Raw genomic sequence first — 17607 nt, forward strand, 5'->3', positions numbered from 1 at the left:
TAATAATAATAATAATAATAATAATAATAATAATAAAGCAGCATTCTCAATAGTCTACTAAGTTAGTAAAAGTATGTGAGACATATAGTGTATAAATATGAATTCAAATTTCAAAGTGAAATTAATATAAAATATTTTTAGTAAAAAAACTGTTCCTAAAATAAAATAAAAACAAAACCCTGTATGTATATATGTTAATATATAAATCGAAAGCAAAGTAAAGCATAGCAAAACCCTGATACTGATACTGAAAGAGCCACCATTGAAATTGAATAACTGCGATGGCGCAATCTCTTGAGCTTTTGCTTATTCAATTCCTTATGCCTGATAACGATGCTCGGCGTCAAGCTGAGGATCAGATTAAGCGTCTTTCCAAAGATCCTCAAGTTGTTCCCGCTCTCCTCCACCACCTCCGCACCGCTAAAACTCCTAATGTCCGCCAACTCTCCGCCGTCCTCCTCCGTAAGAAGATCACCGGTCACTGGTCCAAACTCTCCCCTCAGGTTAAACTCCTCGTTAAACAATCACTCATCGACAGCATCACTATGGAACATAGGTATTATACTTACACAACATATTATTAATACACCGATACTGATACTGTAACTGTTTTTTATACTGTCACTGCATCATCATCATTGACTCTTCGAAAAAAAAAAGTAGTAATCCGGACAATGCACTAACTCTGTATAGATCTCTACACTGTCAGAGCATATATATTAGTCAGGATATAGATACTACGGTGTGTAGGGTTTCTACACTATCGCCGCATAATCATTGATATTACACTTGTGCGAATTCTATCTTATAGGATTCGATATAATTATTATTATTTCGTTTTTTAAATCAATGATTCATTGAACACAGTCCACCTGTAAGGAAAGCGAGTGCGAATGTAGTGAGTATTGTTGCTAAGTATGCTGTTCCGTCCGGTGAGTGGCCGGAATTGTTGCCATTTCTATTCCAATGTACTCAGAGTCCACAAGAAGATCACAGAGAAGTAATTTCATATATCTAATGTTTGTTTTTGTTCTTTTTTTGATATCGTAACTTCTAACTAACTGTTATTTCGTTTCGGATGTAAGGTGGCGTTAATTCTATTCAGTTCTTTGACTGAAACAATCGGGAGCGCTTTTCAGCCGCATTTTTCAGATCTGCAAGCTCTATTACTCAAGTGCTTGCAGGATGAGACTAGCAACCGCGTTAGAGTTGCTGCACTTAAGTAAGTTCATATATCTTGTTCTAGTTTTGACTTTATGGAGCAGTTATTGTAGTATCCTATTGTTGCTTACGAAGAATTATGTTTGTTTTATCAGGGCGGTGGGATCTTTTTTGGAATTCACTCATGATGGGGATGAAGTGGTGAGTTAGGGTTGTTCAAAATGAAAATTTATGTCTCTATTACCTTTCATGTTTTTTGTTGTTAACAACCTATGTTCATTTCATCAGAAGTTTGCAAATTGACTTAAATTAGTTTGTCTATCAGAATTTTGAATGTGCGATAGATTGTTAGAAATTGAATTTGTGCAATCAACTACCTGTTAAACTAAGGCGATCGTAGTTGATCAGAACCCTAAAAAACGGTGGAAAAAGGACGGGGTAAAAACAAATAACGGAACAACAATTTAAACTGTAGCAGACAACAAATTCACATTAGTGCATCAGATGCAATTTAAGGTTCCTTAGACCTTTTTTAAGCTTTGGTTTTAGCGAGCTTGTGCTAGCTGTGGAACTATCACAGGGTGCAGATAACTTTGTTGAGACAAGATATGAGAATAGCAATTGTATCTTCTATAAGTTGTTTCAGGGATAATCTGCATTTTTTTAAGTTATTTAATTGGCGTTAGTACGAACTCTGTTAGTGACTGACGGTTTGCACAGCATTTCTACCAGTTTTAGCATGTGTTGTGTGAAACATGTGTAAGAGAGCACTATCTTTTTTAATGGAGTTTATCATAGTAAGTAATAATCTACTGTTCAAATTTGATGTTTTGATTTGATATGCATCACATATCTTTGGTAATTGGTATAAGCTGTAAGGGAACTAGTAATTTATGGTTTGCAAGCAGTTTTTTGGTTCCCCAGGTTACTTCTTAAATATGACATCTTATCTGCTGGAGCTGCATATTGTGCATTATCTCAGGTTTTCTGTCTTTAATCTTGTCAATACACGTGCAGATTAAGTTTCGTGAATTCATTCCAAGCATTCTTAATGTTGCACGACAATGCCTTGCCTCTGGAGAAGAAGATGTTGCCATAATTGCTTTTGAAATATTTGATGAACTGATAGAATCTCCTGCACCTCTTCTTGGAGATTCAGTCAAATCCATAGTGCAGTTCTCCCTTGAGGTTTGCTCAACTCAAAGTTTGGAGTCCAGTACACGTCATCAGGTCGGTTAAGATCACAAAACATAGTTCGATGATTTCTAATATCAATCGTTGTAGTTGTTTTGCTCACCCACTTCTTTGCTTGCTGCATCTAACAGGCAATTCAGATCATTTCATGGCTGGCAAAATACAAATCCAATACTATGAAAAAGCATAAGCTGATCATCCCTATCCTACATGTTTTATGCCCTTTGCTTGCTGAATCAACAAATGAAAATGACGATGACGATGATCTAGCACCAGATCGAGCTGCTGCAGAAGTTATTGATACTATGGCTTTAAACATCCCAAAGCATGTTTTCCAACCAGTTCTTGAATTTGCTTCCGTAAGCTGCCAAAATGCAAACCCAAAGTTCCGTGAAGCATCTGTTACCGCATTGGGCATCATCTCAGAAGGTTGTTTGGAGCCCATGAAAAATAAGCTGGAACCTGTTCTCCATATTGTCCTGGGAGCTCTGAGAGATCCAGAACAAGTGGTCAGAGGTGCTGCTTCATTTGCTTTGGGTCAGTTTGCTGAGCACTTGCAGCCTGATATTGTATCCCATTATGAGACTGTTCTTCCCTGCATTTTAAATGCACTTGAGGATGCATCTGATGCAGTAAAGGTAGATATTGGGGAAAAAGATTGGGCTCTGAATATATTGTCTGGAGCAAAATGTCATTTTGGTCCTTGAGATTGACACCATCAATCAATTTGGTCCCTAAGATTACAAAAAACGTCAATTTGATCCCTGACTTTGCAAATTTCGAGTTGATTTGGTCCCTGTGAGAACCATATTGTTTTTTGTCAGGGACCATATTGATTGTTGATGTTCATTGTCTAGGACCAAATTAATGTTTTTGTAATGTCTTGAACCAAATTGACTGACATTGCCGATCTCATTAAGCTAATTGATGTTTTACTCTATTATCTGCTACTATAATTTTTTTTGTAAATAGATTGTCTGCAAGCTGTCTGATCATTGTGTGTTAATTTATGTAGGAAAAGTCATACTATGCTTTGGCTGCATTTTGTGAGAACATGGGGGAGGAAATCCTTCCTTTTCTAGATCCTTTGATGGGAAGGCTATTGACAGCTCTCCAAAATAGTTCCCGAAATTTGCAGGAAACATGCATGGTATGGGGAGGATTCAGTGTGCTGAAAAGATTGTCACAATCACAATAGACTTTCTATTGCTTTATTGTTTTGGTATTTAAATTTAAATTTTTCACTGGATGTTGTTGCAGTCTGCCATCGGTTCTATTGCTTCTGCTGCAGAGCAAGCTTTCCTTCCTTATGCTGAAAGGGTTTTAGAGTTGATGAAAAACTTCATGGTGTTAACTAAGGATGAAGATCTCTGTTCTCGTGCAAGAGCAACTGAACTAGTTGGAATTGTTGCTATGTCTGTAGGAAGAACAGGAATGGAACAGATATTGCCTCCTTATATAGAAGCTGCAATTTCTGTAATTACCTTGGCGTTTAACTCTGTTGCTGACAGTGCTTTTTTGCTTTGTCCCTGGAATAATTTGACTTTCTTCTGCTATTTTCAGGGATTTGGGCTCGAGTATAGTGAGCTTCGAGAGTACACTCATGGATTCTTCAGCAATGTTGCAGAGATTTTGGGTGATGGTTTTGCACAGGTCTGTATAGACTAGCTTTATGTACTTCCTATGTAATGCTTACCCTTACAACTGTAATTTCTTTTGGTAAACAGTATCTCCCTCATGTTGTGCCCCTTGCCTTTGCTTCATGCAATCTTGATGATGGTTCTGCGGTGGACATTGATGAGGGTGACGATGAGATTGCTAATGGATTTGGAGGAGTTTCATCAGATGATGAAGCTCATGATGAGCCAAGAGTTCGGAATATAAGTATTAGAACTGGAGTGTTGGATGAAAAGGCAGCTGCAACCCAAGCCCTTGGCCTGTTTGCACAGCATACAAAGATTTCTTATGCTCCGTATCCTTTGAATGAATTACTTAAAATTCTGTTACTTTCTCAACAAAAAAAGTAACACAAATATCCAAGTTAAAGTTCTTACATCATTTTAAGCTATGTGGAGGAGACACTAAAAATCCTGGTCAAACATTCTGCTTATTTTCATGAAGATGTTAGACTTCAAGCAATCACTGCTTTAAAACGTAAGTGGAAACCATCTTTTGAATGTTCTGTAACTTCTGCTTTCAAATTGTGTTTGTCTGGTTTACTTATCTCGTTTTCTGCAATTTGTCTCCTGTTTTTCATGCACAACAGGAAATCTGTACTATTTTCAAATAATTGTTTGTGGTTTGGTTTTGCGCATAATTCATTTTACCATGTAGATTGTAGAATATCATTCTTCATGAAGCAGAGTAACATACTCAAGAGTCCCATAATGATACATAGGATCTATCAATCAAACCATATATCCATAGAAGGAAGAATATTATAATTCAGTTCAACTAAACTGCCCTTCTAGTTTTGGCAGGATATTTAACATTTTTCTCGTGCAAATTTGTAAACACGTCCTTATATTTATAAGTTTCATGTGTTCTCATATACTTGAATTTTATTTTATGGACTATATATCTCGCCATCGAATGCTGATGCATGTTTGTTTTTAACTGCAGATATTTTAACCGCAGCTCATGCAATCTTCCAAAGTCAAAATGTAAGTCTGGTCGATACCTCCTTTGACTGTTTCAATTCTTCCTTTTTCAAAGACGGACTTCTGTTTATTTGATCATTTTGTTTCTACCCCTAGCTTTTGTACCTTCCCTGTGCTTAATTAACTATTACTCGGGCATTATTTTGGTTATCATGATTAACGCGTGGAGATGAGCTACTCCATGATAACAGATGAAGACTAGTACCTTCCCTATCTTTTGAAGAATTGTGTCTTTTTTCTGATTTTAAATGCTTGCTCTTTTGTCCGAAGTCTTTCTTGTACAGTTTCCCTGCCATCACAATTAACACTACTTTAAATGCTCTGAAGAATTGTACCTTCCCTATCCTTTGAGAATTGTGTCTTCTCTCTAATTTAATGCTTGCTTTTCAGGAGGGGGCTGCAAAAGCAAAGGAAATTCTTGGTTAGAGCATCAACTGGAATAATAACTGTTTGGCATGCATATGTTCTTGATTAGTAAGTTCATTTATCTGTATAACCCTATTGAGCCTATTTGTTTCTACAGATACCGTGATGAGTATTTTCATCAAGACTATGGTTGAAGATGATGACAAGGAAGTGGTTGCTCAAGCTTGCACCAGTGTGGCTGACATCATTAGAGATTATGGTTACGCAACTCTTGAGCCTTGTAAGCATAAAATTATATGATCTATAATTTAAAGTCACTTTGCTGACCTGATGCTAATGAGAGATTCACTATGATATCAGACTTGCCACAACTTGTTGATGCAACCTCATTGTTGCTCCGGGAAGAATCCGCTTGTCAGCATATAGAGTCAGATAGTGAAATTGATGATGATGATAGTGCTCATGATGAAGTGCTTATGGACGCAGTTTCTGATCTTCTCCCTGCATTTGCGAAGTCCATGGGTGTTCATTTTGCTCCCATCTTTGCACAGCTATTTGAACCGTTAATGAAATTTGCAGTGAGTACTCTACCAGTACATTTTACAGTCAAGTATAAATAAAAAACTCATAGCCTCAATTTGAAATGCAGAAAGCTTCCCGTCCCTCTCAAGATAGGACCATGGTAGTTGCCTGCCTTGCTGAAGTTGCTCAGAACATGGGTTCTCCAATTGCCGACTACGTGGATGTAATTTTATTGCTCCTTTTCATCATCTTTTTCTTTTTGGGATCTCATTTGTCAAATACTAGAGGGTATCTTGAAATTTCTAATTGATTTATAAAATGTGATGATATTTTTTTCTCAGCGGGTGATGTCCTTGATACTTAAAGAACTAGCAGCATCTGAGGCGACAAATAGAAGGAATGCTGCATTTTGTGTTGGAGAGTTGTGCAAAAATGGTGGCGATTCAGCTTTGAAGTATCCTTTTTCATGCTACCCATTTGATAGCTGTACACTGATATTTCTTGTTCTTTGGTTTAACTTTTGGGATTTTCAATTTATCTGATTATTTATGAAAATCAATATCAGTAATATATGCTGTTTTTGGGTTGAAAATAATTTGCACTTACCTCAATTTAGCATTTTCTTTAATCCAATTCTAGATACTATGATAATATATTACGTGGACTCCATCCCTTGTTTGGGGAGTCTGAGCCTGATGACGCAGTGAGGGATAATGCGGCTGGTGCCGTGGCAAGGATGATTATGATACACCCTGAATCTATCCCTTTAAATCAGGTAAGTTTCTGCTTTATTTATATGGATTCTGCTCACTCAATTAAAAGTTAAAACATTATTCTTTCTTTTCTTGAAAATGTGAATTATAGCACATTACACTTCTATTTTCTTCAAATTTAATTTGTAGTGTGTGTACTTCATAAATATTTCTATCAGATGTTGTCTATATATATCTTGGATGCTATTTTACAGGTTCTTCCTGTTTTCCTGAGAGTTCTTCCTTTAAAAGAAGACCATGAGGAGTCTATGCCTGTCTATACTTGTGTCTCCACCCTTGTATTCTCATCCAATCCCCAGGTGATTGTTTCTTTTCTGAAGGGTCTGTTTGATTTGTAAAATCTTTTTATGTTTCCATTTTCTGTTTTTATTAATAAATGCAAAAATGTCCCTTGTTTTCATTTTGTTTCTCTTTTCAAAGATTTCATTACAGGAAATAGTGAAAACAAAGTGACATTTTCACAATTAGTAATGAAAACAATGGAAACAAAAAAACGTTTTCATAGACCAAACAGATCCTTGGATCCTTTCCTCATTTTGTTGTTTCCCCAATGGCAATTTTCTCCTATCTAATTCTGTTTGTCCATTCCTAAATGTAATACAGATCCACTCCCTAGTTCCCGATCTTGTTAATCTTTTTGCTCAAGTGGCGGCGTCACCTGTTGAAACTTCTGAAGTTAAAGCTCTCATAGGCAGCGCTTTTGCTCATCTAATTTCATTATATGGACAACAGATGCAACCCCTTCTGAGCAATCTCCCACCTGCACATGCAAATGCGTTATCTGCCTTCGCCCCAAGAAGTTGATCATTCAGAGAAAGAGCAAATTCAAAATTTTATACATTTTTTTGTACTTACCAAGTAAGTTTTGAACAAATGGCGTGTTATGAAGTTTGAAGCGGAGCTGTTCAGCCTGGCAGAAGATCATTGTCCTTACCAGGTATGCTGCTTTTGATAAATGTTACCATTTTTTAATAGATAGAAACTTTATCAATTGATTTCATAAAATCGTTACCAGTTGTCTACATAACATTTCCAACAGATCTTTGTCCCTATGATCTTCTACACAATATCTTCAAGAATAGTTGTAAAGGCATAAGTCTTCATTGCAGATTCATAACTCCATTAATTCATATTACTAATTAATGTTAGTACTTAGTAGCAAGTAACAAATTTCCTAAGTGGAATTAGTATTGTAGGATAGTGCCCAACAACCTTGTCTAAATTATGGCCTTTTAGTTTTAATACCCCTCAATACAAAAAAAAGTTTGTATCCAATTTCAATACCTTGATGTTTTTTACTTATCTTCCTGCAGGTTGCTGCTGCTCCTTCCAGCGACTTCTCAAATTTTCTTTGGGAGACACTGTTTTCTTCTTCCTTTATTGTCAAAAATTGTTGTGTTTTTTAGTTTCCAAGGTAAAAATAGTTGAGTTATTTATTTACTTCTATATTGTGAAAATTTGATTGTTGTGTTGATTTTACTGGGTTTAAGAGCTGCTGAGAGTCATGTCCTTGAGGTTTATGTACTGTGAATGTAAACCATTTTCCAAAAGTACAGAGTCATATTTCATATACTCTATTGTTTGGTGTATGGTTTGACTTTATTTGTCTTCTCTTTCTGAAATTGACCCAAAGGTGTTACTGTATGTTTGAAGGGTTGAGTCAACCTGTGATGATTCCTATTCTCTTTTGTTTAACAAATAATACTTCTAACTAACTAACTAGATAGGTAAGAAACTAATCTCTTTCGAAGTGTACGACTGTTCTTGCCAACAAATGATACTCCGGGGATCGAATATTTAGTTTTGGTCTTGTATGATAGGTAGAGATCCGAAATGACTTTATATCATTGGATCAATTCCTTCTTGGCTAATGATGACTTGTGACTCCTATTCACCATAACATGTTTGTTGCTTTTGTTATTTTGTTCTTGAACATTGCTCAAGAATTCAAGTACTAGGTCTTGATTTACAAGAAAATGCATAAGACTAAAAAGTAATTATTGTGATATTTATGTTGAATTTATCTTGTTTTATCATCTAAAACATCTCTTATCTTTCTATAGTTCTTTTTTCATTAGAATTGATTTGCCCAATAGGATTTAAAGTGAGAAATGGTAATTAATGTTTTCTTCAAATTTTATTATAAAGATGGATATACCAACTCTATCCCATTTCATAATATTATCTACATGGATCAAATAAATCATGTTTTTTTTTTGACAAAAATTGATATTCAATTTTTTCTTTATTATTTCTCCTATCATTTTCTTGGTTTTTTTCCCCACAAATTAGTTTCTATTTGATCTATTTTTGTGGGGTTTTACCAATCTCCACATAAGTTGTGATTCTATATTTTTTCTATAATAGGAAATATTTTAACTTCTTTGTAATGCACTCATTTAATCCTATCTTATCTAGTTTGTCTACTAATGTAACTTAACATTTTCGTGCCAGAAATTCAGCCTTATATAACATTGTGCAAGTCTTATCCAAAAACTATATGAGGTTTTTTCCCTGCAAATGTTAGTATGTTAGTATTTGTCGTAAGTGAAACTCAAATCTTCAACCTCTTTCACTCAAACCATCAAACCACTTGATTACTCTCTTTTTTAGCTTGACATGGTTTATTTTTTAATAAAAAATAACAAAACTAATAAACATTAAAATGTTAAGTTCACATCTCTAGATGAAAATAAATCTATTTTAAAACTCTGAATATAAAATAATAAGTAATAACACTTTTAATAATTATAATTTTTTTGCTTCTACACATGTATCATCGCATTCGAGACAATCCTATCCGAATCGGAACATCACAAATATGTATGGTCAACTTTCTCAGCGAATATTTTTCTATCCATAACCTTATTTAAGAGGAATCAAATATAGACCACTTAACCAACACTCGTTAATTTTAACAATTAGAGACTATGTGAAAGTATATATTTTAGATTATCAATGACCAAATTAATTAGATTCAGAACTAAAATGATCTTCTTATTGTATAGATATACCAATCCAATAAGCATCCAATCATTCTAATAACAAATTGAACAAGACTGATCAATTTGATAAAAACCAGTTCAATATCACCCAAACAAATTTGATTTCTTGTAGTTTCAGTTTTTTGAAGAGTTTTTTATTTCTTTTTATAATGTTCCATATCTCTCACATATATATATATATATATATAAAGAGATTTATATACTTTAGGACAAAGGTAAAAAAACATGCTACACATTTTAGTTTTAGCTATTTATTCTAGGAAAACATATTTGTTTAGATTCAGTCATTAATTTTAATCATTAGATTTTCCTATAATAATTGTTTAAGATGTGAAGTAAATTTTTTAACGGTAAAGGATCCAAAAAGTGATTTTTTTAAAAACTCAAAACCCAAAAAGTGATTTTTTTAAAAACCCAAAACCCAAAAAGTGATTTTTCTGAAACAAATTCTGTTACCACCTCCACGTATTGATAGCAGTTTAGTTTACAAAACCCCAAAACCTAATACCAATTCTGAAACAGAGAGAGAGAGAGAGACAGAGAGAGAGAGAGACGCAGTGATGGATTTGGATGATTATGAAGTGCCAACAAGTTCAGCACCTTCTCGTGTCTCCAAATTCGCTCCTAAATCCTCTAAGTTCAAACCTAAACCCAAATCCCAACCTAAACCCGAACCTAAACCCGAACCTCAACCCGAACCTCAACCCTCCAAACCTGAGCCACTTGATTTACTTCCGAAGAAGGATGAAGATGACGCAGTTCCACTCGCAGATGCTACCGTCAAAATCGATGTGGAGGAACCAAAGCATGAGTCTCAAGAACGTGGTGAACCAATGGATGTAGATATTGCTGAAGAAGTAGTAGTTGAAGAAGAAGAAGAAGAAGCTGAAGAAGACGAAGAAGATGTCGTGGTCCGTGAAATCGATGTTTTCTTCTGTCCTTCTATTGATGCTGATGCTCAGGTCTATATTGCATTATTGCTCAATTGTTTGATTATTTGTTTTTATCTGATTTTTTTGTTTGTTGTTTTTGTAGTTATATGTTTTTCAACATCCATTGCGACCTTCATGGCGACCTTATGATCTAGATGAACAATGCGAAGAGGTGCATTTCTTTATTTTTTGTGTGTTTTTTTTAGTAAAATGTCAATTTAGTAGTTGAAATTGATGCAATTAGTCCATCAAACTATAACTCGACATGCCACGTCACACAATTCGTTAGGGTTGATTAATATCTGTCGTTGTCGAGTGATGGTGAGCAAAGTTAGCGGCTAAATTGACGTGTTCATTACCTCGAGGACTAACTTGAATGATGATGTCAATCTCAAGGACCAAAATGACATTTTACTCTTTTCTCGGAGCTCGGTTTAATCAGTTTCGTTGTTGCTAAATTTGTGCCCGATTGCTTTTGATTGTGTAGGTTAGGGTGAAACCTGGGACTAAAGAAGTGGAGGTTGATCTACCAGTTGATATTAATTCAAGCAATATTGACAAAGATGCTGCAACCAAGCTCAGTTTTAAGAAACAGGTATTTACATATCACTTGTAATATGCAAAATTTGCCATACCAATTCCATTAAAAGATTAGGAATACAATTGTGTATTTAATGTTGTGTGCTTGTGCTTATGTGCATTGGCTGTGAGAGTATTTTAGAAATGTGCCATATATTGTAGCTTCTGATGCAATGCTTTTATTTCTCTTCAGACTTTATCAACTTCGTGGAAGCCACCTTGTGCAAATGGCTATGCTGTTGGGCTTCTTATGGGTGATAAGGTATTTTTCTCTCAAAACTATTTTTATGGGCGAATTGGTTTTACTTAAATAACATTGTGTTTGGCATGCCAATGCAATCTGCAACATTGTCCTATTTATTTTGCATTTTAACACTTCTAATAAATTAGGAGTGACATTCACTACAAATACTTTTGAGGGGTTTCTTATTGTTTTAAGATTATTTCAGATTTTACTTGGCTTTGAACACAAAAATAAGCAATTATATATTGCAGTTCTTAATAAAAGGGTTATTGAAAAGTTAATGCAAGAACGAATATGAAATTGTGCCTTGAAATGAGTTTGTTTCCCTGCCCCTCCTAATAACCCTTGGAATGCCACCTTAAAAGAACAATGATAGAAGAATCTCTTGTGCAGCCCTTAAACAAGTTATATTATGTGTTAAATTCTGACATAATTAAGCTAGTAAGCTTGATATGCTTTCCTGTATAGGCTTTTGCTTGCTGATTGTGCATAGCATTTACAAATATTATAAACTTCGTGGTTTATATAGGTTTTCTTGTTTATTTTGATAGCCTGAGATTTTTATGAATCATATAATTCTGGGTTGCAGTTACACTTGCATCCTGTTGATGCAATTGTACAGCTTCGACCATCACTCCAACATCTTAATACCGGTGGCTCAAAAAAGAAGAGTGTTATCCCCACTGGTGCAAATGCCACTGTCAAAATTGAGGGGTCCATTGAAGAAAAGTCTGTTGCTAAATCAAAGAAGCAGGTATGATCTATTCAAACCATACACATATATATATAAATATATATTATTTTATTACAGCAATCTTGAGAAGGCTGCACAAGTACAATCGTAAGGATGGCAAAGATGCCTTGAAATAATTTTCTATGTACTTTTTAAAATGAGTATATGATGTGGTTGAGTTATAACCAAGTTTATGCTGATTAGGAATTTGAAACTAGGTGTGTTAATCGATAAACCCCATGTTGATTTAGTACCAGGGATGGACCATTTATAATGACTTGCCCAGTACTTCTGCATGAGCTAGCTTATGGGCTTATAGGATTGCCAGTATTGTTCATAATTTGCTTGACTTATTATTTAGTAATTAGAATGTTAGTTCTATTTGTGGCATATGTTTTTAATATTAGATACAGATTTTGGTATCTTATTAGAGGGCTACTGCACCAATTATATTATTGCAGGATCACAAAATCATTACTTTGAAGTTTTAGAATATGTTTGGGAAAGATTAATTTTTCCCACAATCAGCCTTTTTTTCCTGAAAGAAAGAGCTTTTGAGTAAATTGTGGGATGTTTAAGGAAATGACTTAAACTGATTATAACCTAAAGATTACTTATTTTACACTTGGAAGTTTTTCTGATAGGTATTTTGATTGTAATAAAAGAGTCTTTGTTTTGAGCAAAATTTGAGAGTTTTACCTTTATTTTCCTATAAAAGTGATTTTTTTAATAAAATCCAAGCAGAATACATTTATCTTTAAATTGCATCTTAGTTTACACATACAAATATAAAACAAATTTCTTCTTAATTGATTATTAAAATACGTTTTGACAGCTAATCCGAGCATACCCTTACACTTTTATTTATTTTCCACTGTTTATCTTTTGAGGCATATTTGCTAATCTGGCAAAATTCCGATTAGCTAATTGATATCCTTTCATTATTTCATAATATGCAGGCAGAATCTTCAATTGAGCAAAAGAGTGATGGTGATGAGGTATAACAGCTGTTAAAAGTTTAATGTAATTTTGATATAGCAGTTTTTTTGGTTACAATGAGGATTACACCATACTATTTTAAATGATCATACTTTTCTCCCGAGGTTAGTATAAAGTTATGATTTGGGACTTATCCACCCCAACGTTATAAATGAAATACTCTCTTTTGAGAGGCATATTTATTTCTTCTCCATCAATTCTCATTTTATGTTTGTTCTCTCTGTTAGCTCTCCCATTATTTTCTTTTCCATATTAGTTTCATTTCAAATGTACTTAATCAATTTCCGATTAGTTAATTTTTTGTTTGTTTCATGAAATGATTGTTAGATTGCAATGTGTGGATGAAAAGCATGTTTTCTAGAGAAAAATATGAAGTAATTCCATATGTTTGAATTTTCTGCATAAGATTTCTTAATGTTGATTTTGTTTCTCAACTTCGTTTTGTTTATTTTTTACACTGTTCTAATTAGTCAGTTTTCTCTATATCTTGTGTAGTGTTGGGTTCCTCTCAAGTACCATAGCTGCAAGAGTGATATTTCCTCTAAATATTTGCAGCAAATGGTGGTGCAAGAAAGTTCTCCTATGAACTTTACAATGAGCTCGTAAGAATTTGCCTCTTTATTCATTTTTACTCTCCTCTATGTGTATATGTAAATTTGTTAAGTTCGTAAATCTCTGAATGATTCAAGGTATGACTATGTTGCTACTCTTTGTCCTGGAGGGAACAACAACGTTTTACCAAAGGGCCCTTCTAAAAGGTAGTGTTTTCCTTTAATGAAAAGCTTATTTAGTTTTACCCTATATTTATGCTTAACAATTTGTCATGTAGCTGTTCTGCATTGTATTTTCACTCATAGTCTCGTGTACCTGTAAATGTGTCCTTCTCTTCTTTTTTGTTATATTTTTTCTTTCTTTTGTCTCTGCTAACTTCAGATTTCCGAGTATATGTTTATTATTCTTAGAATAGTACATAGGTTTTGTTTGTAGCTTGCAATTTGCTTAGTATTTAAAGTATCATGGGTCATTTTTTTCAGCTCTCTTCTATTATTGCCCCCGGAAGTACGGCTTACGGAATTGCTTACCAAGGTATGTAGCATCTTATTTGGAGTGCGATTTCTCGTTGTTGTTGTTGAGATAGGGTCATTAAAGCCAATAATATTTTTCTTAGCTTTTATGCTTTATATACACATATATATTATTAATTCATGTTTTGGTAATAGATAGCCCCCCACCTAGTAGGACTAAGTCTTGGTTGCTGTTTGGGAGTAGATATATTCTTCTCTATTCTGAACTCGCTGATACTGTTTATTTTTTATTTTGTGGGTGGGTGGGTATGTATATCTAACTTAGTAGTGAACATATTTTTAAGCAAATAACCTGGAATGTGGACAAATTTCCTTATTCATAAGATGTCCAGCACCGACGTTCTACTTTCTATATGAAAAGTATTTGTATTTTGCATTTTCCAAGGATGCTTCTGGTTTATAGGCAATATGTCATTGTCATCTGTATTTTTTCTTCTTATGTGTATTAGAACCATTCTGTTGATAAGACTGGTTCCTAAACTAATTATTAATTGGTTTGTTGTTTTCATGTCTCTCTCTCAGCCTCTGATAAAGTATGCCATGGCAATATTACAGTGACATAGAAACAAGCTAAAAAATAAAGTGCTCGATTGAGCCATGTTCCATCTATTCCTGTTTGCTATTCTTTAAAACATCTCTAATGGAGCTCTTTATGATAGGGCCGTCCACTTCATCGTTTCAGTGCTATTAAGCACTACGCTCCTGAGTACTCCGAGGAGGAACTTCTGGAATTCTTGCAGAAGCATGCAACATTGTTATGGGGACTATGGACTGCAAAAAGTGCATTACTATATCCTCAGGGTGGCGTGGAAACTCTGGCTAGAGATTTTGTCCTAGTACTCTTTAGCAAAAAGTTAACAGTTCACTCTTCTGATGTGAGTGTTGGAGGTGGTCTTGGTAAGCATATAAAAAACTTCCTGAAGATATTTGGTTCAGAAAGATCAGATCCACTTAAGTCTGGTGCACAACCAACAATTTACTGGAAGTTCAGTGAGGTTCCTGACGAGTCATTCAAAAAACATCATCCCAATATTGTTGAAAAGCAAGAAGAAGTTTTGAAATGTTTGGAACAACAGGTATCTGATGTTGCTTCTAATGTTGGAAAACGTAAAATTGGTAGAAATATTGTAGCTGACCACAGAGAAAACACTAAGCTTGGTAAGTCAGCCAATTCTGATCAACCAGTAACAAGTGTGGGTGGAGTGCCTCCTGGGAAGATGACCATGTCAAATGAAATCCAACACGCTCTGCCAATTGCCCTCAAGAAGATTTTTCAGAATCACAAAGTTTGCAGGTATGGTTATACAGACTTCTATCCTTTGCTGATCTCCCATCTTGAAATGATCCCTAATAGAGTCATTTTTTGGAAGTACGAGTAGTATGAATTAACTGAATACTGATATGAAAGGCATTCATAGTTCAACACTTGTGCTACATAATTTGCAATACTCTTATTTAAGGAGTGATTGAAAAGTAAACAATGTTTTCTTGTGATCCTTTTCACCCCAAAATTTTGCTATTTACAACATTCTTCTGCACTAGTTTGAAACTCGGTTAAATGTAGAACTTGATGATCCCATTCTAGAGTAATATAAGATAGAAAAAGGGGAATTAGAAAAAATGAAGGTCATGAATTCAGCATAGTTATGGTTTCCTTGACAAAAAAGGAGGGATGATCTAGTAAGGCGCTTATACAAACTTCTTGTGTTCCTTCAAAAGTTTGCAGTGATAAAATGTATATTGTTGCGACAATGACAAACATAATGATGCTGAAGTTGAAATTATGCCTAAGTTTTTGTTTTAGATTCATTGTTTGTTGCATTATTTCATTAGCCTGTTCATCCCTTTTGGGTTATACGTGTGTGATGCATTATGTGTGGCCGGAGTTTTAAAACAGTTTATATTTATTCGTAATGGGTGTGGGGACTTATCCCCATTCCAGTGCCAGAGTTTTGAAACGATTTCTATTTATGTTGCCAGCTTCCAAATGATATGCCAAGGACTGCGTGAAATGGCTGTTTCTAATAGTATTCTTCCAAAGGCAGATTCAAAAGTAGTTTTAGATGCCATTAGTAGTCTTGATGCTTCACCAGATGAGTTGAAGAGTGTCATAAGTGAAGTTGCATACAGTATCAATGGTTCCTATGTGTTAAAATCATCACCGGATGAACCATTCAGAGATGTCGTACTCAATTGGTTTCGTGGAGGTGGAGCCAATGGCAGGCTCAAGAAGGCTGAGATACTTGAATCTGCCAGGAGAAAACTCAATAGGGAGGTCACTAACCTTGAATATAGCAAGGTAAGTTCTTTTCTCATTTTCAAAAACTCTACTTTTATCTAATAATTTTAATCTACTTTATGTTGACAAACCTATAAACCACAACCAAACTTTTATCTCACTACGCGGTACAAATCGTTTCATAAATTTGATCTTGTTTACACCTTTTCGGATTAATAAATAGGTTTAAATATTTTTTACTGCCCGAAAATATAGGTCCTTTTCATTTTGGTTCCCTAACATTTTTCCTTAGTTTTGAGTCCTATTTTTGTTGATTGTTTGGTGGCCAGTACTACAATTGAGTATGACAATGTTACATGTCAATGTTAGCCATATCATCACTAGAGATAAAATCAATTTTTTTTGTTATATAAGGGCAAAAACATAAAAAATAAATTACATCGACTAAAAAAAGCAAAATACAGTATATTTTAGTAACAAAAAGAATATTTTAGCCTTAATAAATATTATCTGACTTATTTTGGTTGCATTGTTTTTACAATTTCAGGTCATGAATGAGCTATGTGTCTCAAAAGGTTCTTATTGGGTCATGAAAAGTGGTGATGGAAGTAAGCCATGATCTATAGGTAGGTTCATAAAATTCTGCTTAAGATTTTGTAATTAGTTTTAAACAATTTAGATGGCTAATCACTTTTACTTTGAATTTTTGACATGTCTTTTAAAGGCTCAAAAAAGATCATAATACATGTCTTTTTGACATTGTTTATATTTTGCTTTAGTTTTGTTCATACAACACTATCCATTTTAAATTTAATATCTAATTGTTTACCTTAAATTATTTAGCTATGTTGTTACCTTCTAAGCTATTCCTTCTTAAGGACATTCATGGTTACTTGATATACCTTTGCAAATAGGAATTACTAATTTTAATTTCATTTGCCACTTTTATAAAATAGGTTCTTCTGTTAAATCTCTATTAAATTGTTTAACGGTGAAATCTAACCTTTCAAATTTTCTAATCTATACCATTGATTTATTTATTTAATAATAGAATAAAAAAGTAATTTGGGAAAGAAGAGAGTGTTGTAAGCATTCTCAATGGTGCTCTCATAGTT

At 34.3% G+C, this 17607-nt stretch overlaps 2 protein-coding genes across 2 annotated transcripts; both read left to right on the top strand.

Moving 5' to 3' along the window:
• LOC109334480 (importin-4) lies at positions 224-8265 on the top strand. Its single transcript, XM_019570290.1, has 21 exons — positions 224-556; positions 868-1000; positions 1086-1222; positions 1317-1362; positions 2179-2391; positions 2487-2993; positions 3371-3505; positions 3616-3831; positions 3919-4008; positions 4083-4327; positions 4421-4509; positions 4978-5018; positions 5406-5436; positions 5539-5661; positions 5742-5959; positions 6031-6126; positions 6245-6357; positions 6543-6678; positions 6871-6975; positions 7280-7613; positions 7990-8265. Exons 1-20 carry the CDS (start codon positions 282-284, stop codon positions 7478-7480), a joined length of 3150 nt encoding a protein of 1049 aa, XP_019425835.1. The 5' UTR covers positions 224-281; the 3' UTR covers positions 7481-7613; positions 7990-8265.
• Positions 10159-17260, top strand: LOC109334748 (DNA-directed RNA polymerase III subunit RPC5). The gene is made up of 12 exons (XM_019570673.1): positions 10159-10643; positions 10717-10785; positions 11101-11208; positions 11386-11454; positions 12026-12190; positions 13129-13167; positions 13664-13770; positions 13858-13926; positions 14203-14254; positions 14913-15547; positions 16234-16552; positions 17040-17260. The coding sequence occupies exons 1-12, from the start codon at positions 10242-10244 to the stop codon at positions 17109-17111; spliced, it is 2106 nt and encodes a 701-aa protein (XP_019426218.1). The 5' UTR covers positions 10159-10241; the 3' UTR covers positions 17112-17260.

The sequence above is a fragment of the Lupinus angustifolius genome, chromosome LG19 (assembly GCF_001865875.1).
Source record: "Lupinus angustifolius cultivar Tanjil chromosome LG19, LupAngTanjil_v1.0, whole genome shotgun sequence".
In the NCBI taxonomy this organism is placed as follows: Eukaryota; Viridiplantae; Streptophyta; class Magnoliopsida; order Fabales; family Fabaceae; genus Lupinus; species Lupinus angustifolius.

Coding starts and splice junctions, on each gene's coding strand:
- LOC109334748 (XM_019570673.1), top strand. CDS start 10,242: ATGGATTTGGATGATTATGAAGTGCCAACAAGTTCAGCACCTTCTCGT. Junction 13,927..14,202: donor CCAAAGGGCCCTTCTAAAAG/GTAGTGTTTTCC, acceptor CATTTTTTTCAG/CTCTCTTCTATTATTGCCCC. Junction 15,548..16,233: donor CAGAATCACAAAGTTTGCAG/GTATGGTTATAC, acceptor TTATGTTGCCAG/CTTCCAAATGATATGCCAAG.
- LOC109334480 (XM_019570290.1), top strand. CDS start 282: ATGGCGCAATCTCTTGAGCTTTTGCTTATTCAATTCCTTATGCCTGAT. Junction 5,662..5,741: donor TTACGCAACTCTTGAGCCTT/GTAAGCATAAAA, acceptor CTATGATATCAG/ACTTGCCACAACTTGTTGAT. Junction 6,976..7,279: donor TATTCTCATCCAATCCCCAG/GTGATTGTTTCT, acceptor AATGTAATACAG/ATCCACTCCCTAGTTCCCGA.